At 41.8% G+C, this 25,080-nt stretch overlaps 1 protein-coding gene across 2 annotated transcripts in view; it reads right to left on the bottom strand.

Annotated features, from left to right (window-relative positions):
- The window catches only part of lyst (lysosomal trafficking regulator), a 63,549-nt gene that overhangs the window by 35,418 nt on the left and 3,051 nt on the right, over positions 1 to 25,080 (bottom strand). For both annotated transcript variants that reach the window (XM_039621630.1, XM_039621631.1), the window contains exons 3-6: positions 20,385 to 20,493; positions 18,254 to 18,345; positions 5,503 to 5,701; positions 2,159 to 2,249 (exon numbers count right to left, since the gene is read on the bottom strand). In XM_039621630.1, the coding sequence (XP_039477564.1) occupies positions 2,159 to 2,249; positions 5,503 to 5,701; positions 18,254 to 18,345; positions 20,385 to 20,493 (491 nt within the window). The remainder of the gene's footprint in view (positions 1 to 2,158; positions 2,250 to 5,502; positions 5,702 to 18,253; positions 18,346 to 20,384; positions 20,494 to 25,080) is intronic.

Raw genomic sequence — 25,080 nt, 5'->3', positions numbered from 1 at the left:
GACTTTTACTGGCCCTCCACCCATGCAAGTTAAAATTCTTCTATTGCTTTCTGATTGTAAATACATGCACTTTGTCACAGAGAGTTGAAAGAGTTACCTGCAGATCCTGGGATAAAATCTGGGAGGGTTCATTGGGCCTTTTTTTATTCATTTCTTTTTACGCATCAAGTGATCTTGATCTGAACTTGCTGGAGCCAATCATTGTTATGTGTACCTTGACTAACATACTTCAAATAAATCTTGTAAATCACCCTCCCTGACTGACTCTTAGGTATCCCCAACCTTTTTCTCTTAAAACCTGACCCCGACTGGAGTGATTATACCACAAACTCACAACACTTGTATTAATTGGTATTGCTTCAAAAAGTACAAAATGTTATCTGTACAAATACCAAAAAGGCAACACTTTTCATAGGACTACCTATAGACATACCTTAGCCAGTATACTTGTAGACGTACACTCAGCAGCTGTAAATGTCACATTTTAGTATTTGACACTTAATGTTAGACACCAGCCTGACAAATATCTTTTTTTAAATATCAAAATTATTACTTCCTAAGTGTAATGCTCAGCTATATCTCAGCAGCCGTACCTTGTTTGCTCAAACTCTCAGTAAGCAAGAATTAATTAAAGTAAAAATGTCTAGGGTGCATGTTAGAAAGGATCGGCAGCCCTGTACTAAATGCCAGTGTCATCTGGAGGTCACAGGACTCTGTAATCACTGCTCTTCTCCTGTTCTGTGGCTGCTTGTGCTTGTAATACTAACATCATTCACAATGTCGTAAATGGTTAAAATTGATTAATCCGTTGCGAAACAAGTACAGTAGAGAGTTTGTGTTGTGCAAGTACAGCCCTGAAATAAAAATAAGTAATTTAATAAGGACATTAGAGACACAATCTAAAGTCAAAACCAATTTCAGTGTCTTCACATACAGTAGTGTGCAAAACTCTTGAGCTTCCCCCTAATTTCTGTCTATTTTGTTTCCAAGGTGACAAAGTTTTGTAATTTTTTTAAAGTGGTCTTGACCAGCAGTTCTCCAGAGTTTATGAAGGTCTTTCAAAGGTTTTCTTTGGACATTTAACATTGGCACGATTAAAAACACAACATATGAAAGTATCTGAAAGTCCTTAAGAAATAAGAAAGGAAAAAAAACAGATGCATCTGGACCTTCAGTTGAAGACTTTTACTTTTTGCAAAAGCCTGATCAGAAATGGTCTCTGTCGAAGTATGGCTGTCAAACTGTCATCAGTATATACCGAAGAGATTGAGACAGCGGTAAAACTGGATGTCTACAGCCATACGTAAAAGACAGTGGAGGCTCTATCATGGTTGTGGGCTGTATTTCAGCCAGTGGTGTTAGGGATCTTTTCAAAATAGATTTAATTATCAATGCAAAAAACATGGTAATGGCTTCATTTTTCAGCTTGAAAATGACCCCAAACACACTCCCAGAGCAGTAAAAGCATAAGCATGGATAGAAAAACACAGTTGAAGACTATTAGTTATGGACCTCGACATTATTGAAGCAGTGTGGGATCGTCTTAACAGAGAACAGAATAAAAGGCAGCAAACATCCAAAGAAACTGGAGAATTATTCCTGAAGGCTACTTAAAGAAATTACAAAGAAGCTCAACTAAAGCTGTGCAAAAGAATAAAGGTGGTCCCAACAAACACTAACTTTTAATGTTCACTTATATATGTTATTTCCACGTGTGTCTGCAAGGATTTATGGAAACGTGCATTCATTTCCCCATTCTCCAATGAAAATATAAAGAAATGAACAATGGGTAAAGACTCTTGCATATTACTGATAAACCCACCAAACCTGATGCTGGAAGACTTCTTGTTAGTCTTGATGCATGCTCAATCATCCAGGTAAGTAAATCCCAGAAAGCTGATTGTGTTCATCTGAGCGTAGCACTTTCAGTGGGAGAAACGTTTCGTCATTCATTCAAGTGACTTCTTCAGTCTCGTTTCTCCCATAATCAACTTTTTGGGATTGCTTGATAGTAATAATTTTTTAAGAATAATGTAAACACTAGAACACGAAACAGAGTAACTATAACGGTTAGCTAATTTTATACTTATGAAATGGAAACATTTAAAGGGAAATTTTTAGGTACATGTTACATTACACGTCATGTGTGGGTACTGACCTGGGGCTTTTTCCTCCTGCACGGGAATCTTCCAGACCAATGGGAGTAAAGACAGCAGCAGAGTGAGCAGTTCCTCGCGACAGGTCAGCTCCTGAGAGGGCAACAAAGCACACTGAGTTTACCTAGAAAGTCTCCCTTTGCTTTTCCCTGTGGTCACACTCCAATGTCACACCAAGACACACCCACCACACTTGGTTTGCACTACTTTCAACAGTTAGAATGAATAGATTATTGCCACACACAATAATCTGCTTTGTATCTAAATGTAACAAACTTAAAAACTTCCTTCAGCTGGAAATAACGCATTTATTTTTTATATGCACTTTTATTGAATTAGTTATTTAATCTTCAATGCAAGTGCATCGAGGAGCAATGTAGCAGCTACATGACAGACTTACTTCTGAGACCTCGGGGAGCTCATGTCTATCCAGGGGATTCCTCCTCCAGGTGTTAATTAAAAATGATAAACCTACTCCTTCATGTGTGAATTAAACAGCTTCCTGATTTAGCAAAAACATACAGTATGTTTAGTTTATAACGCATGCTGACTTAGACTGCATTAAAAAAGAAAAAGACAAAGTGCAATCCATTTCATTTCCATTTTCAGGATCATTTTGAGCATTTCAAAGTATTATGTTCAGCTACTTCTTTTTACAAATATGCAGCTCCATTTATCGCAAAAGGTACATTTTGGATAGTAGATAGAAAATAAGCTGTTCTTTTCCTAACGATTCATAATAGAAGAGTATGAACACAACACCAAACAACTTTGCTGTGGAAATGCCCAAAGGAGAGTAATGATAGCATCCTTGGCAGAGGATGAAGTCCTACTCCTTCTCTGTTTCTAATTGGTGCTTCTCTTGTGTTTTTTTCTGGTCCAGGGGTAAGTGAACGTTATAGCCACAACTGTTCAGTCGCACCATCTTTTTCAGTTTTTTTTGTCTCAAGTGTACTTGTTATTGAAATGTGAATACAGGGTAAGAGATATGGCCAACGTGCCTATTTGCCTTGGCTCAAAATGTCGGTGCTCCAGCGCAACCTTTGATGGTTCTGTTCTTTAGAACATCTCCGATGGGTGTGTCAACTTTAACTGTTTGCAGACAGAAATGACTCACACCGACATTCAGTAATTAAATGCAGGTCATTCATCCAGCAGTATCTTCACCAGATATTCTGTTAGTATTACTCTGCAATTTTTCACAAATACTTTTATTGGGCACTTCAGTGTAGATTCACCACCTTCAATACATTTTTTTCTAGCTGTAGTATATGTAGTAAGCATTTAAAAGGTAAACTATTAAGGTGAAATCAAAGAGATGGTAACAAATCAAATCAATAGGATGTAATATGGTTGACTACAGGACTCCTGTTCTGCTAATGTAACGACTAATTACACTTCTACTGTTAAAGAGGATTTTACCGAGTAGATCTGAATCATCTAAACCGACTGAAGGTGACACAGTGTGGGAGGAGATGACAACCGAGTGGAACAAACACTACTCAAAATACATTTTCTCACACACTAGATCTAGGATTTAAAACCTGATTTGCTTGAAAAGCGTAAGTTCTTCGTAATGTGTCTCTGAAGGCTTTATTCCACCTGGGACGCTGCTGATGCACACAGCTGCACATGAATGCTTTACACTGAAGGCTTGGACAAAAATAGAAAATATACTTTAAATTAGCTAAAAGATATGAATAACAGGAGGCAGTGGGGACACTGACAAACAGGTCTTTTTTTTTTCAAGAAACTGCTTGATATTAAAAAGCCAGATTGCATTTCTTGTGGTACTTGCATCACACCAAAACTGTTTTTATATAAGACTTTTTCAATGGCGATGAAACTCTAGAGCGTTCTGAGTTTTGCTGATGTGCAGCCTGTTTAATCACTTGTGTCTCGCATGAACCTTCTATCATATACACATTTTAAAAGGTCCACTCAGCAGTTGCAACATGTCTCACAACACCATAACGTCCACAGGTCATTTTCCCCGAAATCTTTTTCTCAAACCAACTATTAAGGGGAAGCGCTCCAGCAGTCATGTGAAAGCTGCAAAAACCACTGTGGATTAAAAATAAATAAACAAATAAACAAATGAAAAATCCCCTAAACGCTTTCTTCACACAAAAAACACTCACAGACCAAATCAATATATAAAAAACACACAGTGCGCTCTAGTGTGGGCTCCAAGGTGAAGTTGAAGACTGGTACACCAGTGTGTAGGCAGAAAAAACACAGCACTCTGTCAGAGCCTGGTGCCAGTTAAGAGAGGAAACAAAAACTGTGTCTAAAAGAGGCACATCCTATTTAACACGAGTACCACAATAAAGGCTTCAACTTACCCTCATAGACAGTGGGTAGGAAACTTTGGCCTTCATTTATTTCTATGTACTAATATCGTTTAGACCACATCACAAAGAATTGCTGAGGAATTGTCCTCTATGATTTATTTTAAAAATGCACACACACATTACAAGTGTGTGTGTGTGCACGTGTGTGTGTGCGTGTGTTTGTGCGCGCGCACATGCATTTTTAAGTGCAACTCATCTATTCTATAAAGACTTCAATAATTTGCATATAGCAGGAGCAGAAAGACCGTCTCTTTGCAATCATTCATGTCATCAACTGCGTGTGGGCATCGCCAGTTTCCTCTTATGATAAAACCATCTTGTAAGTTGTGCAAACACTAGAAACAGATGTATTGTAGGAGCCGAAATTGCCTTTGAACAAACAGAAAATGCTGGCTCTGTGGCAGTAAAAGAATTGGCTATAAAGCCTGGAAGTCCCCTAATGTGAATAAAGGTTCTAGAAGCATAGAAAAGCAGTCAATTCAATCCAACGTTATTTATATATCGACAAATCACAACAGTAGTCACCTCCAGGCACTTAAAAAAGCATAGAGAAAGTTACTGACAACCATCAAACTCCAGGAAATTTTAAAATATACAGCATGCTCAACTAAATCCCATCTTGTTCACTCTTAAAATGTTATCGCGTCTTATCAGTGCATAATGGACATTTACCTGAGGGCTTAGTGCACTGCGATCATTAAATATCTCCATTCTTTCATTTCTGTCATGTGCTTTAACTATATTTCATCTCTGTCATGCAAAGTCTATCTGCAGTTTCCCCTTGATCAAGAGATTAGATGCTGCAAAAGGCGGCAAGTGAAGAGAAATTTGAATCTGATACGCTGGTGTTGGCAAAGCTGCATAAATGATAAATGTTTGTGGGTTCTCTGTAACTACAGCACAGAAAGGTTAACTTTTTGTGGAATTAAATACATAAAGGATTTTTTTTTCTATTATCAAAGTCAGGATGGGTGCACTTGACTTCTCCTTACCTGATCGATGATCGAGTCCAGGGTACTGAGCAGCAGGAAGCCCCGTCCCCTGACCAGGTACTCGCCCAGAGCCACCATGTGACTTTCCTCCTCATCTTCCTCCCGTGCCTCTGCTCTCTGGGCTACCGCACTGCAGAGCTGATGCACATCAGTCAAGAACTCCCGTGCCAGTGTGTTACTGGCCCCACTCATGTCTGAGCTATAACAGAAGACAAACACATCAAAACACTCATAAATATTTTGGATTGTAGCATTATGAAACTGAAAAACTCTGGTTTCCTTCTTCACGAGCATTAGTGGACAAACAGTAAAATACACCTTGCTATTGGTGTGTTTGTAACTTAACTCGCTCAGTAGAACGATAGTAAATTACTCTAAAGTAAAAGAAAACACATGTAAGTGGAAAACTCTCAACTATGAAAGTGACCTAAAGAAAAACTAATGGGTTAAGAGTTCAGTCCTTAGTATCAAATAAAACAATTACACTGCAATGGCACATGAGGAAGCACGTGAATATCTGATTTTAGCAAATACAGATATACCACAGTGCTCACTTACCTCTAAAAAAAGAAAAAAAACATTCCAAAAACAAACAAACAAATAATCCTTTTGCCATAATATGTTGAGATGGCCGTGTAGCTTTGTAGTATTAATTATCATAATTGTAAGATCAACTAAAAAGCTTCAGACATGGAGCGTTTTTTTTTTCCCAGATGAACAAGCTCCAACCAATGAGACAAAACAAAGATGTAATCACATTAGTTCAGCCTTTGTTTTGTAAAACCGCATTCTCTTTACAATCCACTGGTGACGTCAGGTCTACGACATAAAACCATGCGATGAATGAAAAACCGCCAAACCCAACCCCCCTGAGACAGCCAGACTATACAAGGCATTGTAAAAACGAGCAAAACAAATCAACACTCCAATTACGCTCATTACGATCAAACATAAAATTGTTGATTCGTACTGATAACAAATCAAACAGGAAACTGCGCTTATTCTACTAAGAAAGCCATTTAGAGCGGCTCCAGGCTTGTATGTGCATGACTGCCGCAACCACGTGCACCATAAGCTGTGAGCCACACACCTCCTTCAATCACCATTTCAGAACAATTCCTGTAACACAGCACAACGTGAATTCAAGACATGATTAATTCCATCACACAGAACCAATAACTCAGTGTTCACACTTGGATGTTTACATTTCACCTCTAATCTAAACCTGCTTACAATACGATAATCTACACACAGGAGGGCTTGGTTAATAAAATCTTCAACATGTACTTAATTTAAAAGAACAAAAAAAACACCCATTTCTGACACAAACCTTTGCAACATGCACAGTCCTTCTTATCTTACCAAATGTTACTGGGCCAAATAGTTTCCTTCCAGTCATCTTTTGTGTGCTCCAAGCTTGACTGCAGCTCTGCTGGCTGTATCTGCATACCATCTCACATGACTACTGACTGAATTTTCTGTTCTGCAGCACAAATTCCATTAAATTGGAATTTCAAATGGAAGCTTTCCAGATTCGCAGTAGATCAGCGTATCACATGAAAGCATGTGATGTCACATGGCGATGGGAGTGGCCCTCTGAGTGTACTGATCAGCCTCCAGTGCCCCGTACTAGACCTCAACCATCATTCATAGTAACTGCGTTTGTATCCTCCACTACAACAGCTGAGAGGTTTTCTTTAATGCACACAGAGCCCTGCAGAGGATACGCAGAGAAGGTGCCATAAGGGAAACTTTACAAAAAAAAAAAAAAGATATTTCTCAAACTTTTTGCTGCTTTCATCTTTACAAATTAACCTTGCACGGTGATGAATTTGAAATGCAAATTTTAATTAAATTTTTCCCCAACTATTTCTAATTATACTTTTCCAATCAGTAAACACCATTTCCGTAACATATTAAATATAAAAAACATGTTTATTTTTTAATTTATTGTAAGTTCAATATTGGCTCTAATTAAGGCCATAAGGTTTACACAATGAATAAATATTAAAAAACAAAAAAACAGCACTGTCGGAAAGAGGAGTGGGCTGTAGATATTCACTGCCGGCAAGACTCAGAAAAAGATAAGGTCACAAGAAGAAAGTAGATGAAGTGAATTGGCTAAAGAAAAGAGAAAAGAGGGCGGCACATTTTAGAAAATCCAGCTGCAACACCTGGTTTTGTGAGCCAGGTCTAAAATTGTGTCTTTGTATAGATCTGCCTCTCCTTACAGAAGCTTTCTAAGGCTACGTTCACACTGCAGGCGAAAGCGCATCGAATCCGATTTTTTCGCCCCTATGCGACCCGTATCCGATCTTGGTATGACAGTGTGAACGGCACAAACCGATATTTTCAAACCGATCTGGGTCACTTTCGTATGTGGTACTGAATCCGATACGTATCCGATGTTTTAGAAAGCGACTGCTGTGTGAACGGTCAAGTCGCATTAAATCCGTCTTTTACGTCACTGACACAAGACAGACGCCAATTATCAGCCCCGGAGAAGCGCCCCATAGGACATCGCGAACGATTTCCTACCATCCGGTGAAACTGTTGGGAAGACAACGTTGGAGAAATGTGAACATTTTATTTTTACTGTATTTTCTGCAGATTCTGACAGAAATCTGCAACTATCCTTTGAAGCACCGCTCCTCTAAAACAGCAAAAAGGATAATTATTAGGTTATTTGCATTATTATGTAAATAACAAAATAACTTAAAGCAAAAATCTGGAAACATAAAGTCCGAAGTCTTTATATTAAGGGCCATCAGTCAAACAATACTGTTTGCTCTGGGTCTAAACAGAGCGCGTTGTGTGTGACGTCTTCTTTTGCGCATGCGGGCCGCTTTGAGCGTTCACACTAGAGCGCGTTTGATGTCGCATTTTATGTGTAGTGTGAACAAGCAGACAAAAAAAAATCGGATTTGATCAAAAAATCGGAATTGAGCATTAAGACCTGCAGTGTGAACGTAGCCAAAGTGACCCAGATCGGATTTGAAAATATCGGATTTGTGCCGTTCACACTGTCATACCAAGATCGGATACGGGTCGCATAGGGGCGAAAAAATCGGATTTGATGCGCTTTCGCCTGCAGTGTGAACGTAGCCTATCTGTCTCTGAGGACAGTTAACCTTTCCCAAAAAGCCTTCGCTGTCATGGTCCTGGGCCACGTTGGCCCAGTATTCTGAGTTTTCATGTGTTTTTGTACTTTTGTTCTTTCATTATGCCATGGTTCCTAGGTTCTGCCAAAATGTTCCTTATTTGATTACCCCCTGTGTGCCCTTCTGTGTATCTCTGAGCCCTCGTTTCCCCTCCTTGTGTTTCATTCAATGTTTTTCCCCAGCCCGTTATGTCTGTCCTCTCTCTCTCCGCCTGTCTGAACCTCTGTGCACTTCCTGTTTTACTTTGGCAGTCCCTCGTCAGTATGCGTCACGTTGTGTTCACTCCTGCCCTGTCTCGTTATGATTATCAGTGTCACCTGTGTTCCCCGTGTATTCCCACTTCCCTCGTTAACCCTCTGTGTATTTATGTCTGCGTCTCCCTCAGTTCTGTGTCGCGTTCTCCCTCATTCATGGCCGTGTGTTTCTCCGTGCAATATGTTTAGTTTCCAGTTTAGTTTGTATGGTCTTCCTGTCCAGCAATAAAGCTGCATTTTGAGTTTATTCCTGCCTCCGCGAGCTTGCGTTTGGGTCCACTTCCTGCCTGCCACACAGCCGGTCCATGACAGAAGAACGCGACCACGACATGGACCCAGCAGCTCACAATCCCTCCGCTGAACTCCGCGAGGATTTAATTTACACGGTGGAGTATCACTGTCAGGAGTGGGCAGCGCTGCCAGGGGCAGAATATCGGGCGACCATAGCCATCCGTTTACAGAGGATGGTGTCCGGACTCCCATGGCTGTTCAACGCGCTACATCCCCACATCCAGGACTTCCTCGTCTCCACCATACGCATTCGCCCGGAGCTGCCGCTCCAGTATGAAGAGCCGGAGGACGTTCAGCCCGGTCCGCTGGAGGATTCGCGGCCTGGCTCGTCTCCTCCCCCTTCTCGGCGGAAACGGCGTTCACGCCGCCGTCACTCCTGTACAGCCAAGCAGGCTGCACCCGTGGGAGAGAGTGACTGTGCTTCACACACTCCGCCCAAGCTTTCTGATCCCGGACTCCATGACTTATCCCCCACTGTGAGTAGTACTGTTTGGCCCTCCGTGCCTATTGTGCAGCCTAACTCGGACAATTCTGCCGTTTTGTGTTTGGACTCTAAAGACACTATTCAGCGAGGCACCTCGGTGTCAGATTATTCACAGGTTGTTCTCACTAGTGATCTTTGCATTCCTGAGCCATCAGATTCTTGTAGTGCTCACAGTGTTTCCTTTGATTTAGCCAGTATGAATGTTTCACCTGTAGAGTTAGCTGAACCAAAGACTGCTATCCTACACCAGACTCACCCACATACTACTACCAGCATTGTAGCCCCGCAGAGCTGTTTTAATCAGCCTGTACACTCTGAGGTTTTCCAGTCTGAGCTCAGCCACACACCACCACCATCATCAGCCCTAGATATAACAGTGCATGCTGAGGAGCTCAAACCATCTGAGACTGTGTGTTCTGTAGCTGATGCTCCTTCTAGTGACGGTTGCATGTTCCAACCAGTTTTGTCTTTTGACCTGTCCAGTGTGGCCCAGTCAGCTCCACAACCAGTGATTAATCGTTCAGTTTTTCGAGTGAGTGATAACAAGATGGCCGCTTCCTTTGTTAAGCTAGCCAAGAGACTGGGGTTAAGCGTTGCAGAGTTGGCTGATCAGGTCAAGTTCTGTGACCCGCGGCAATGCATGCCTGATCCTGTTCACTATTCCTCTGAACCAGCTGTTGTGAAAACTGTTGTGGGTGCTACTTCGTCCCTGGACTGTGTGGCTCCCCATCCAGTTAGTTCTGAGTCGGCCAGCCGTGTCGCTTCACCTATGGACTGTTTGAAAATTGATTCTGTTTCTCAACCTATGATTTTCATTTCATCCGAGATACTGAAAAGAACTGTCTCTGGCGTTCTCCCGTCCCTGACCTGTGTTAGACAGCACGCCGTTCCTCAAGAGACAGTTAGTGATGTTGTCTGTTTTGAAACTCCTTCTGTGACTGTCTCTAAGCTAATCTCCTCCAGGACCGCTAGCTCTATCCTGGAGAGTTTAAAAGCAGTGGATTTTCTAGGACCTGCTTGCTTTAAACCTAGACCTCCTAAAACAGAGTTCGGCACCAATAATCTTGTTCACCCAGTGACTGTTACTGCTCCTATGCTCCGCTCGCCACCTCCAGTTCCTGTACCCAGGGCAGCGCGGACCCAGCTTTCCCTTGCACCCGTATCAGTTCCTCGGGTGAGGGTGGCTGAGGTCTGGCTGGTCCCTGCATCGGTCTCCAGCTTGGCAGAGGCTCCATTCATCCCGGCACCCGTACCTGCTCCTCGGGTGGGGTTGATGGACACCCAGCTGTTGCCTGCACCTGTTCCGGTTCCCCGGGTGAGGTCAGCTGTGACCCTGCCGACTCCTGCACCCGTCTCAGTTCCTCGGGTGGGAGCGGCAGAGGTCCAGCTAGCTCCTGCACCTACGCCGGCCCCCAGGGTTAAGGCTGCAAGAGCCCAGTCCGTCCCTGCACCCGTATCTGTTCCTCGGGTGGGGAAGGCTGGTGTTCGGCCAGGCCCTGCACCCGTTCCTGCTCCCCGGAGGAGAGCAGCCAAGAGTCAGACACCTGCTCAGTCACCAGCTCAACTACCTGCTGATCCACCATCACTGCAACCACCGCTACAACTTGCACTTTTGTCCATAGCGCAGTCATTAGCTCAGTTATTAGCATAGTTTCCTGTTTTGTCACCAGCTCAGTCTCTTGCACAGTTATCAGCTCCATTACCTGTTCAGTCATTCGCTCTGTTGCCACCTCAGTTTCTTGCTCCATTGCCTGTTCAGTTATCAGCTCAGTCATTAACTCTGTCACCAGCTCAGTTAGTAGCTCTGCAACCTGTTCAGTCACTGCCACCCTCTGCTAGAAGCTCTTGTGAGCCCACTCAGCCAGCTGAGGACTGCGTGGTGCTGACAAAGCTTGGACAGACTGTTTGCACTGCACAGCCCCAGCCGTTGCATCCCAAGCCGACTGCGTGCCCTGTGCAGCTACAGTTAGCGTCCGCTGAGCCAGAGGTCTCCGCACCTGCTGGCTCTGCATCTCTTCTCGCTGGGGGTTCAGGAGAACCTCTCCAGCCGTCCCTCGTCTCCGCTGGCGGCTCTGGTCAGCCCGGCCAGCACCTCCTCGTCTCCGCTGGGGGTTCAGGAGAACCTCTCCAGCCGTCCCTCGTCTCCGCTGGCGGCTCTGCTCAGCCCGGCCAGCACCTCCTCGTCTCCGCTGGGGGTTCAGGAGAACCTCTCCAGCCGTCCCTCGTCTCCGCTGGCGGCTCTGCTCAGCCCGGCCAGCACCTCCTCGTCTCCGCTGGTGGCTCTGGTCAGCCCGGCCAGCACCTCCTCGTCTCCGCTGGGGGTTCAGGAGAACCTCTCCAGCCGCTCCTCGTCTCCGCTGGGGGTTCAGGCGAACCTCTCCAGCCGCTCCTCGTTTCCGCTGGAGGGTCCAATTCACCGTCGCCAGGTCCAGCCTCTGCATCAGCCTCTGCATCGGCTTCGCCCACGCCTGGTCCGGCCCCTGCATCGGCTTCGCCCACGCCTGGTCCGGCCCCTGCATCGGCTTCGCCCACGCCTGGTCCGGCCCCTGCATCGGCTTCGCCCACGCCTGGTCCGGCCCCTGCATCTGCTTCGCCCACGCCTGGTCCAGCTTCGGCTTCTGCTTCGCCTACGCCGTCGCCTGGTCCAGCTCCGTCGTCTGGTCCCACCTCGTCTGGTCCTGTGCCCACCAAGCCTCGACCAGTACGCCCGACGCTTGAGAGCCGCCGTCTTCCACGCGGTCGGCCTCCTGACCCGCTCAGCTGCCGCCGCCGTCTTCCACGCGGTCGGCCTCCGGACCCGTTCTGTCGCCACTGCCACTTTTCACGTGGCCGGCCTCCGGATCCGTTCTGTCGCCACTGCCACTTTTCACGTGGCCGGCCCCCAGAACGGCTGAACTGAACTTTTGTGCGGTCGCCCCTGGGTGGGTTGTTTTGTTTTTTCTTGTCTTTCGGTTCTTGGGTTTCGGCTGTCAGGAGCCAGCCCTTGAGGGGGGGGTGGTGTCATGGTCCTGGGCCACGTTGGCCCAGTATTCTGAGTTTTCATGTGTTTTTGTACTTTTGTTCTTTCATTATGCCATGGTTCCTAGGTTCTGCCAAAATGTTCCTTATTTGATTACCCCCTGTGTGCCCTTCTGTGTATCTCTGAGCCCTCGTTTCCCCTCCTTGTGTTTCATTCAATGTTTTTCCCCAGCCCGTTATGTCTGTCCTCTCTCTCTCTGCCTGTCTGAACCTCTGTGCACTTCCTGTTTTACTTTGGCAGTCCCTCGTCAGTATGCGTCACGTTGTGTTCACTCCTGCCCTGTCTCGTTATGATTATCAGTGTCACCTGTGTTCCCCGTGTATTCCCACTTCCCTCGTTAACCCTCTGTGTATTTATGTCTGCGTCTCCCTCAGTTCTGTGTCGCGTTCTCCCTCATTCATGGCCGTGTGTTTCTCCGTGCAATATGTTTAGTTTCCAGTTTAGTTTGTATGGTCTTCCTGTCCAGCAATAAAGCTGCATTTTGAGTTTATTCCTGCCTCCGCGAGCTTGCGTTTGGGTCCACTTCCTGCCTGCCACACAGCCGAATCATGACATTCGCTACCATTTTGACTCTGAATATTTGAGGTTGCCCACATTGAGCTGCTTTTATTTTCCCTTCATTTCCTTTCATTTTCAAACGCTTTCAAAAACTCGTAAACACGTTGGGATTTCAACCTTAAATTCTAGAGATGTTCAGGACTTTTTCCAGTAGTCTCATGTAATAAAGCAAACTGTGCTTCACTAATAGGTGGCACCACAACCTGGAAGCATTTATATCTCATAACTGGCTGCATGAATTTGCATGTAATTTGGCTTGCATAATGCAGCTGCAACGAATCTAAATTCTTATAAATCTCAAATTGAACCTTCGGTACATGAGTAAATATATCAGCTCATTGACTAAATTTGCTGAATTTGCCAAAAATTGCTTCAGTTACCTAATTCCTAATTCAAGCCACTCAATTTGACAAACAACTTTTGGATCTCACATTTTTCAAACACGTCTTACTGTAATTAGTAGTGTGTGCACAGCATTTTTCATTTCACTGAATATTTGATCAAAGTTCAAAGCACTGAATAATTTTTAAAAGAAGCAGATAAATTCGTGTACAGTGTTTCAAAATACTACACCACCACCCAGTGTAAGGTTTACGCCACAGTTACCCTAAATTAACAGTACAGTACTGGCAAAACAATACTGACAATATCATTTTGTTATGTTTCTGGTGGTGGTGACTTCACCAGTATGCGCAAGCACTTGATTCAAAATTACATTTGTAATGCTAAAGTATTACTATTACTTACTGTTTTTAATCCATGAATTTTCAAATTGACTGTTTGAAAAAAACAAAAAACTGTAATTCGGGATGTTTGATTAAGACACCAAATTACATCTCTGAACAGAAAATGTTCTTTTAGTGGCTGAATTTTATGCTTGATTAATTTCTGAGAAATCCAGTGTGCCGACTCAAATTTGCATATAAAAATTTGGTTTATTATTTGCCTAATAAACAATGTAAATTTGAAGCTTTAAACAAGTGTTTGTCAGGTTGCTAAAATATTTGTCTTTTTTTATGACAGTTGGTCTAACAAATTCTTGAAAAATCTGCATGCACCATTTTTTTCCAATGTTATTAGAGATCAAGAAATGCTAATAGCTCAAAATCATCACTATGATCAATGTGACAGCCCTGCAAATATACCATCAGTTTTCAGCCACCGTGTTTAAGAGAGTTTAGTGACAGCTCAGCCTGTGTTTTTGTGAAATTTAGAAAACTTTAGTACAGGTTTGTAAATTAATAGAAAGTACCCTACAGTTTTGTTTTTTGTTTTTGTTTTTCAAAGTTCTTTGTCATCAATATCTGATCTAATTCACCTGCTTTGTCCTGCTACCACAAGACCTTAATTAGAAATTCAGTACTTCGAAACGATTTCCATGAAAGATTCCCACAGCAGATGTCAAATTTTGGGTTTATCCCCAGGCCAAAAACTGTGACGTTCTTCACTCAAACCCAGTTATCGTTACAGTGGATGCTTTGTTCAGCTTTGTCATTTGAGTCATGCATTGGATAATATTCAAATACAGCTCCCCTCATCTATGAGTAAAAACGTCAGTGTCATTGAAAGGATTCCTGTGTGGCGTGCACTGTTAACAGACTGTCAGCACCGTTTATCTCCTGCATCTGTAGTTCTGGTTCTACTACAAACAATATGAGATTAGATAATTAATGCAAATTTAATGCAAAAAAAAAAAAAACGGTAATGAATTTAAATCTGTCAATTAAGACTTAAGTGAGTTTTCATGGCTGCTTGTAAACAACAACAATCGGGACAGTGGACTCCGGGCTTATACGTTTGACACAGATTTACACAGAAATCAACAGAAGTCCGTGCATCCAGAGTAGTATTACACACTTCATTACTCTATTGTGCAGTTTTCTGGATTTTTAATGGGACATTCAATCCTCTTCGGTGAGGAGGGTCTAAGCATTGCACAGATTTTTGAACAGATATCTTTAAAGGACTGTTTTTTTTGTGAGGGTTGTTTTGCGTCATCGTTCTCGTTTGTATTCTCCATAGGCATTCTACTGGATCAGGTAAGGTAGTAAGGTCTTCCTTTTTTATCTTGTTTAGAAACTCTGATTTTATCATTGTTATCATTGTGTTCCCTTCTCACAAGTGCTCGGAAGAATGGGAGTCACCTTGTCATCCAGCACCACAGGCATTCGTGGTGTCGTCTCAACAGCACTTAATGATGCGACTGCATTCCCACCTGTGTGCTTCACTAACAGGAGTATGCTAGCCTGTCTAAAACATGCTGGACTCCTTCTGACTGAACAAATACTTTTTGGTAATAGTACTGAAGCGTTTCCTGAAATTCAACCTGATTCAGTTTAACGTGGAAAAAAAAAAAGAGGAGCAGCACATTTTAATCAGAGTACAGCATGAAGTCAATTAATCTTCTGGGATATTGATCTGGTCAGTTCAGTAGTAGACAAGGTTGTTAATCAGTTTCTTCTTTGGTGTTAATCAAATTTACAGCAGGTGCACTAGAGGAGCAACAATGAGACAAGGCCCAAAACAGGAATGGTTTTACACGTGGAGGACACTGACATTTTTCCCTCCCCATCTTTTCTGACCGTTTTTTCACTAGTTTTGCATTTGGCTACGGTCAGAGTCACTACTGGTAGCACGAGGAGATACATGGACCCTAAAGAAGGTTGCACAGGTAGTTCAACTCCTCCTGGATGGCACATTTATATGTGCCATTGCTAGAAGGTTTCCTGTCTCTCCCAGCACAGTCTCAACAGCATGGAGAAGATTCCAGGAAACAGGCAGTTAGTCAAGGAGAGCTGGAAATGGCTGTAAAAGGTCCTTAACCAATCAGCAGGACCAATATCTGCTCTTTTGTTCAAAGAAGAGCAGGATGAGCACTGCCAGAGCTACAGAATGACTTCATGAGGGCCTGACGTCCTCTAGAGGGCTCTGTGCTCACTGCCTGTCACCATGGAGCAGATTAGCATTTGTCATAGAAAATCAGAATTGGCAGGTCCACCACTGGAGCCCTGTGCTTTTCATAGATGAGAACAGGTTTACCCTTAGCAGATGTGACAGATGTGAAAGGGTCAGGAGAAGCCGTGGAGAGCGTTATGCTACCTGTTAATCTGCACGACCAGTTTGGTGGTTACCCAGTCCATATCAGTATAGATATCCAGCATGATTTCTTTTTGAGATCTGATGTGTTTTCAAAGAGCTCCTTTAATTTTTTTGAGCAGGGTATACGCATAGAAATCAAGGAACTACAATGCACTCTCTTTAGTAAATTAGTTTTAATAGAAGTTAAGATGCTTTTATTGACCTAAAGGAGCACCTATATATCTTAGGTTAACCATGCAGCTGGAATAAAGCCATTTAAAAATTTTTATTATAACAGATTGCCTCAGATCTCTTTAATTTTTAATTACATTTTTAATCTTGGTCTACAGCTTCTTTTATTTCATTTAGTAAAATTTGCAATTTTGTACCAAAGAGCAAATAAGGATTTCTTTTTTTCACTTCTTGGCCATTATCAATACAGACTGACACTGTAATCTTAGCACTGTCTGAGTCACAGAAATCCAGACCATCACCGATACTCCCGTGACATCTCTTTTTCACTTTTAGACCGTGGACATTGTCACTGTGATTGGAGGATTAGCGGTACTACAGTCACTAATCTTCCTGTATCATTTCAGAACTTTGTAAAAGTCTTACAGTTGAATTTTTCAATTCCTCTCTCAGTTCTAGTTTTGCAACAAAAAAAAAGAAACAACACTTCTACTCACGTTTGTTTAAACAATTTCAAGTAAAAGGAGTTTATTTCAAAATGCAGTCCAAGTATTTTCCTTTTATATTTTTTTGTTTTTTAACTATATGTATACTGGACGTTGCCTCTTCAAATAAACATGCTTTTTTTAGGTTTGGCACAACTCTTTGCTCACATGTAAGCATGTAGGCAGTAAAGGTATTACTTTACTCTGTGATCATGTTCCTCTAACAATATTACTTATAAAAGTGTAAGCATCTGCCGGTTTAAAATAAACCACAGTAACATCACACAATTGCAAATCTACAACCTAGTCCAATGTAAGAAGCAGTGTAGCAAGAGGTCTTGTTTCTAACATCTGTTAGCCAACTGCTTCATTTTCACATAAAAAAGCTCTGTTAATTAAGCAAATTAGTGTTCAGTAAGTGATCTCACAGAGCAAAACATCAAAACGCCTCAAGCTCGTCTTTACACAAGGACATTATTTTAGGTATTTTAACAATGATTTTTCAGCTGAAGGAACATGTGGATTGCAAATGCTAATGCATCCACTTAATTCTAGGCAGACTGCGTGTGTGCGTGTGTGTGTGAGAGACCGACTTACTCACACTCAACAGAATACAAACAAGAGGTACTCGAGGTTCCTAAAGTCCCACAATTTTCCTCATCAGTATGTAAATCTATGCAGTAAGGTACTCCAAACGCTAATGCACCATGATTACATAATTCCTCAAACCTCTACTATAGAGGCAGGACATAAAAGGATATAAACAAATGTGTCATTTCTGCCATTCTTTTGCCAAAACAGAGAAAAAGAGGACTAAAATAACTGTAGTTCCTGCATGTTTGCAGGCACTGCATCCAATCTATGACACACTGGTTCCATTGTATTATTGTAGGGCCTTTACGTTAAAATATAAAGCGCCTTGTGGTGACCGCTGTTGTGATTGGGCGCTATATTAATAAAACTGAACTGAATTGAATATATACATTAAGTTGCATGTGGCCTTGTTTATTTTCTTAAACTTGATTGTTTGATTTTGACAACATAGTTTGAGACACAACTATAGTTATTGTGTTATTAGCCTACAATAATGCTAATAAATATGTCTTTATGATTCCACTGTTGCACCAGATTTTCAAAAGCTCATTTCATGCATAGGTTTTATCCTGGCAAAGTGACACAAATGTCTTATAATGAGGTGTTAAGACACTGACAGAGTGATGAGACCTTACCAGAATTTCAGTGCATCTTTGCTGCTGTGTTTGCAGTGGTGCTGCACGTAGTGGAAGAGACAAAGGAAATTCTCCAGGCTCTGAAGGCTGACCTGATAACACACAGAGACACACAAATGAGACACAACAGTAGCAACATAAATCAAACCCAGGTTATTATGTACATGTGCTAAAACAAAGAGGACCTGAAAGCATTTTCTTTTAAAGTGACAGCTACTGTAACATTTTTAGGTTTTACAATCATTCGAAATGGTAGCAGAGTCCATTCAATAGTGATGTAAAAGCCTCTAATGTCATTATGTGAGCGTATTGCTCCAATATAGATTTTTCAGGTCAGATAAAGTGCTGGGAGCCAGTATATTTTCTCTCTCCTCTCTAACCTCCTACTATAAAAGCACTGGAATGAAAAAGCACTGATTTAAAACACACTCAAAGAGAAAAATAAGTTACCAAAATTACAAGTCCTGTAGATATAATATTTTTAATGCCATTTTGATGAAAATAACCACTTTTTTTTAGCATCTTTCTAATATTCTAATATAATCTTTGCCCCAACTCCATAAACTTATTAGCAAAGTGAAGCATTAACACTTTGAACAAAAAGCCTGCCCTACTGGAGAGCACTATGAAAGTTCACAATTAACAATATTAGCAATAAAAGTAGTAACCTTAATAGTACTGAGGCATCTATTAGTGTGGGGAAACAAAGACCATATAATGATGAAATCTGTTTTGTCACAGTGCAGCAGTCAGAGCCTGACCGCCAAGCACAAATCTGTCATTAGAGCTGGAAGGCAACAGGAACTTTCTTACCGGTAAGACACGTAATCTGACCACTTTTAACTGCATTACTTTTCCAGGGTAGTGTGTTAATACCTTGCCGACAGACGGGTGAGCCACTAAGCCAGCGTACTGCTGTCTCCTATGCCACACAGGAGCTAGCTTTACGCCTCCGCTAATCTGATACCGCTGACTGGATTCATTCGGGCAACACTGATCCCTGACTGATGCAGCTGCCCCAAGTGTCTGGGTCACAAAGCCAAAGAACAGACACCACATATTACATTACACAACAAGATCTACAAGCTTAGGGTGACCCCTACACTGCTTTTTGGAAGGTATGGTTATTAAATGAATCCCCACAACTGGTCCGTTAAAAATAGTATAAAGCCACATTTAAATCCTCTAAATAAAGATAATTCACATGCATGGAATATATTGATTCAAGTAAATTTTTTAAAGTACACGTTAATATACCCTGTGGAGGTCTGAACCACAACTCCTGCAGCAGCAATGTTTTCAAAAGTGGGTCCATATTTGTTTGTATGATGCATGCACATGCGATCAAGCATGAAAGTAAACATTGCTGGCAAAAGCTTCTTGTTATTTAATTGACACACTGAACAAACTGTTGGCAGGAAAACAAGAATGTGATAAACACATGAGTTTAAATTTTAAGATTTTATGTGGAAGGAAACAGAATCAGCATAGACCTGAAGGAAAAAAAGCAAATTTTGGAAAGAAAAAGCAGAAAACACTTGTTTTTGATTTGTCGTCATTTTTGTCACGAGTCCAGTATTAGCCCGTGAATCCCCCAACCCCATCAAAACAACGATAGTCTGAAAAGATCTTTATCTTTGTATTAAAGATTATGTCAAGCACCTCGAACAGATTCATTGCAAAACAGTCTTTTATCATTACGCAACTTACAGTACGACATGACAAAACCATAAAGTCAAGTGATGTAAAGCATCACTTTAACAAGCGAACTTGGCAACATTTAGAGTGAAAGTGTGATTTTCTCACGCGCTGTGAGAGAAACACAACAGGGAGAAAAGTTTCACATCGGTTATTCAGGTGCCTGAAGTTTTGTTACACCTCAGCTTTTGACGCCAAGCATCACGTTTAGCACAGGGACTGAGGCTATTTTATGGCATCGCCTCTCTGTTACCCTACGTTTAGGCGAGAAGTCAACTTCCTTCCTGTGTCATAACTGTCAAAAGGAGGTTATTTACTCTGTTAGCTTATGTATGGTATGAAACAGATTTTACACGTGTGTCATATGGTCAAAAGCAGGTGTCTTACACTGTGAGGTACCAGATGATGAAGGTGCAAAGTTGACCACACTCACCAGGGTCAGGGAGGGGCAGAGAGGGTGACACTTCAACAGCTGAGGCAACAACCCACCTAAGCACTGATGTGATGGGTGGATGGGGGAGGGGTCACTGCACATCAGGGGGCTGGACAACATCATACAGAGCAGAAGGGAAAGGGAAGAAAAAGAAATGCATGGATCATGAGAGAGACAGGAAAGGACAAGGGGGGGAAAAACATGAGAGTGGACAATAGCGTAAAGGTGAAAGAAATAAATGCAGCAACAGATGAGAGCAAAGATAAACAGAGGGGGTGACTGGCAGGAGATCAAAGCTTCAAGCTCGCCAAAACTGTTATTAGTTTGATAAATAAGCCCTGAAGCAATGCTGGAGCTGTGCACGCCGTCTATTAAATTAATCTCCCGAAATGAGGATCTGAAATGACTCGGTTTGTCCTCGTGTTATCTTGTGTACCTGCGTTCTGGTTGTATTCCTCATATGGGAAAGGGAAACTGAATGGTTCGAGATAACATGCAATTTCCCAGCAAAGGTTTGTTTTTTCCTCCGAGGCTCTAATCCAATATTACAATGCACTCAGCACCAAGCAGCCAGCGTGATTTGATAATGGAGAGACTGCCAATAGCGATTAATGCAGCTTAGAAGGGAAATCAGCAGTTCACAAAGCTCACTGAACACATCTCTGTAAACAAAAGGAAAGTTCTGACCTTTCCTCTGCACCAACTTCTTTATTCGCTCATTTGTCATGTAGACGTCGGCAGGCTATCTGGGTTGGTTGACACTTGCCGCTACAGATTTCCATTACTATCGCTTATTTAAGGTGTTACTTTCTGTTTTATAGCTTGCGACAGTAGAATATATTAACATAACTTAACCACAGGTAACTTTGGTTATGTCAACCTTTCCTTTCATCTTCTCTTGTGGACTGCCACTGCACACATTTAAGATTAATTTGCTAAAAGTAACACACATTTAAGTAAAAATAACAGATTCAAATCCGACTTCCCTTCTCTACATTACATGGGAGGTATACATGATTCCAGCTGAGACTGACTTTCCATAATTGCTTTGATACAGTTGCTGTGACTTGTGTCTTTATCCAATTGGTGATCATGGGAGACCTAGTCATGGGAGTGTGATGGGTGAGTCACCCATGCTTGTACAGACTTTTCTTCTCAAGCTTTCCTTGGATAATTGGGCAGTCTACAACTTGGCAGAGGCGCTGAAAGCGATGTGATCCTGTCCTCATGAGAGAGGATGTGTAGCGTTAGTTATGCAATCTTGTTTTTTTTTTTTTAGTTTGAGATCCCAGCTGATCTAATTTGACATTTGGGTGATGAGCATCATGAGAAGCCCCTAACGTTTCACATTTCCGCTTTGAGTCAGAGAGCAGAATCCTTTCACACAAGATCATAAATAACATAATAAAATGCCCCCCCCCCCGTCCAATGAGACCCAGGCAAAAACTCAGGAAGCCACAATTTAAAAAAAACAAACAAAAAACAAAAACAAAAAAAAGGTAGCATGTTGGTGTTTTTGCTACTCTCAGATCTTTGCTGTCACAAACAGTGACCTTTGTTTGAGCATAGCCACTGTGCAGGAAATGAAAATGTGTTACCCTCTGCTTCATTGTTTTCATTACAGGGAGATAGCACGCAAGCTGGTGTTAAGTCAAAATTACAAACCAAGCAACCTGCTCTGGCCTTTCTCTTCCCCAGTGGCCTGAGAGACTGTGTTTTTTGAGGAGGAATCTGACTTAATAACAAGCCACCGGGTGGAAAAAGCTGAGGCATAGCAATGGCTGGGATCTGACTCAACCCCAAACCAGAGAGATGAATAATTCATCCATTCAGCCAGTGGTTTGGAACAGCCCCGGAGACCAGAGCGAGTAGGAGTTAGGCTGAAGCTAAAGGGAAGAACAATGAAAGCAGATGTGAAACAAGTGTATGGACAGTCAGCAAGCCTAACAAAGCAACATTGCGATGATAAACAATGCCAACAGCAGCCTGTCCAAGTGTGATGATCACAAGACAGCATGATCAGATCCGGCATGATCTGTAGCACTTGAATTAAAATTCAGTGGTGAATCACTTAAAAGTGATGTATCGGCAAATCACTGAGGATCAAATGATTTATCTACTGTGTTGACAGATGTTAGAAATGAGTAACCCTAAAACTTCTATTGTTTATTCAGCACTGAAGGACAGAAATGGTGCACTGGAAAACGCATTTTGTTAGATAAACTTGTTCAACTGCTCATTAAAGTAAATCCCCCAATCACATCATCAGCTCAGTGAATTCAGGCATCCAGACGTGTTGAAGATGAGCTGCTGAAGATTAAACTGGGCATCAGAATGGGGAAGAAAGGAGATTTCAGTTTTTGATCATTACATGGGTGTTTGTGCTAGACATGCCCATTTAAGTATTTCAGAAACTGCTGAGCTACCGAGATTTTACCACACAACCACAAAAACAGAAAATATCCAGTGAGCAGCAATTCTCTTTGCAAAAAAATGCTTCATTGATTCCTGAAGTCAGAGGAAAACTCCCAGACTGCTTTGAGCTGACAGAAAGGCAACAGCTACTCAAATAACCATTCCTTACAACTGAAGTATGCAGAAGAGCATCTCTTAATGCACAGCACATCAAATCACATCAAATCTAGTTGCAGACGGGCTAAAACAGCAGAAGACCACACTGCCATTCCTGTCAGCTAAGAATGGGAAACTGAGGTGCCATGTCACAAAGCTCAAATCACCTCAAACTGGTTTCTTGACAATAGGTTCTCTGAAGTCAAATGGCCTCCATAGTGGAATGGGAGATTTGCATCATGCATGTGCAAACCTACAGCAGCTATGTGATGCCACCACGTTGATATGGACTTAAATCTCAGCAAGTGGTTGAATCTACGCCATCAAAAAAAGAGGTAGTTCCGAAGGTAAAACGCCGTCCAAATCAGTATTAACAAGGCATAACAAATAAAGGGCCTATGAAAAAGTAAAATCAAGTTTTTAGGCGTTTCTCTAAATGTAATATTACTATTACCAGTCTGTTTTGATGAGCTTGCAAAAAAGCTCTGGAGTGTCCTACTTCAATCAGTGACGCTGAAGATGCGTCTACATCTTGACTGAAGTCCACCTCTGCCTAATAATTTCATTCATTGGACCTCAGTGATCTGATTTATTTGTGGGATAAGTCTAAAACAAGAAGAAAAAAGAAGAGATCTTGAAGTGGTCTCTAAATGCATTACATCTTATTGGTCCACGTAATTCTGACACATTAGGTATGAAAGAACAACCTCTGAGAAGCTCCCCCACCACATGAGGTTAGGAATTACTAACACTGAAAGCATAAAGATCGAGAACTCTCCAACATAAACTTGGTGGTTGTCATTTTTCAGTTACTCACATGAATTTCAAAATCACTAATCTAAATTACGTTAAGAAAGAACTGAACATTCGTTTCTGACTACTATGAAGATGAATGAGATACATCGATAAGAACTTACATTGCATGAATAGATACACACAGTTCAAAAATTACAAACAAATATTCTTTAGTGAGTAAACTAGGGTTAAACTAAATATAGCATTGCAGATATATGCCTTTTAATAAGTTATGGCCTAGTTAAATGGCCTAGTATAGACCATTTAGTGTACTTCACCCTAAAATGAAAAGAAAATACTATAATTAATTATTTTTCCATTTTTACTGCTACAATTACATTTCCTGCACTGTACTGCTATGAGCTCAATCGTTTGCAAGACAAACAGCACAGCATAAGGTCTCAGTTAATACAATCACAAAAATAACATTGACAGCACAGCCTTTAACCAAAATATTCTAAAAATACGAGGATGGCACAGTTTTTTCCCCTCACTGTTCAGTCCTGACAAACCAAATAATAAACACTGGGGATGAAAGTGAAGCAGCACTGCCATCTTTACTCTCCTTTTAGTATTCACTACATTTTTGCCTCATGCTTTCCTCGACAAGTTTAATCTTCTTTAGACAAGGATTCAGTGCTTTACCACAGTATGAATGAGATGCACAGAACAGAACTCAGAGAGGTAAAAACAAGTGATGTGGGTGGAATGTGTGGCTGTCTAATTTAAAAAAAATAATTAATAAAAACAATTAAAACAAAACAAACATACCGTTTTATCAGCTTTAAACAAAATTATCTGCTGTCACATATTAATTGACACTGCATAGACAGTGTAATTAACATTACAGCCCATAATTTGTAAACTGCCAAAACCATAACTCACAAGATGTGTCCATCCACCCTCCAGGAAAAGACTGGTTATCCACATTTATGCAAAAAAGCTAAAGCCAAGCGGACTTAACATGAATTCAAGACCAACTGGTTCAGTTAATGGAATTTTAAGTAGTTCAGGATTCATACAGAGCAAGCAAAGAGATCACTTAGCTGAACCTCCTTTGTGCCAAAAAGCAAGAAAAACAGAAGTGCTACAAACACCTCACTTTGGTGTTTTGAAACATCCTGTTAGCTCATAATGAAACTTAACTATCAACAAGCAACCTGGTTTCTTGCCTGGCTCCTCACCAGGCAGCCATTCTGCTAAATGGACTCTGCTCATCAAGATTCAGAGAGACTGGACTGAATGAAAAGCATCCTCTCGGATCCTTCGAAATATCCTCTTTGTAGCAGATCACACTAATTCAGCAGCTTTGGCTTCATAAGAATGAATG

Source organism: Oreochromis aureus, linkage group 13, assembly GCF_013358895.1.
Source record: "Oreochromis aureus strain Israel breed Guangdong linkage group 13, ZZ_aureus, whole genome shotgun sequence".
NCBI lineage: Eukaryota > Metazoa > Chordata > Actinopteri > Cichliformes > Cichlidae > Oreochromis > Oreochromis aureus.
This window is presented reverse-complemented; position numbering and strand designations above follow the sequence as displayed.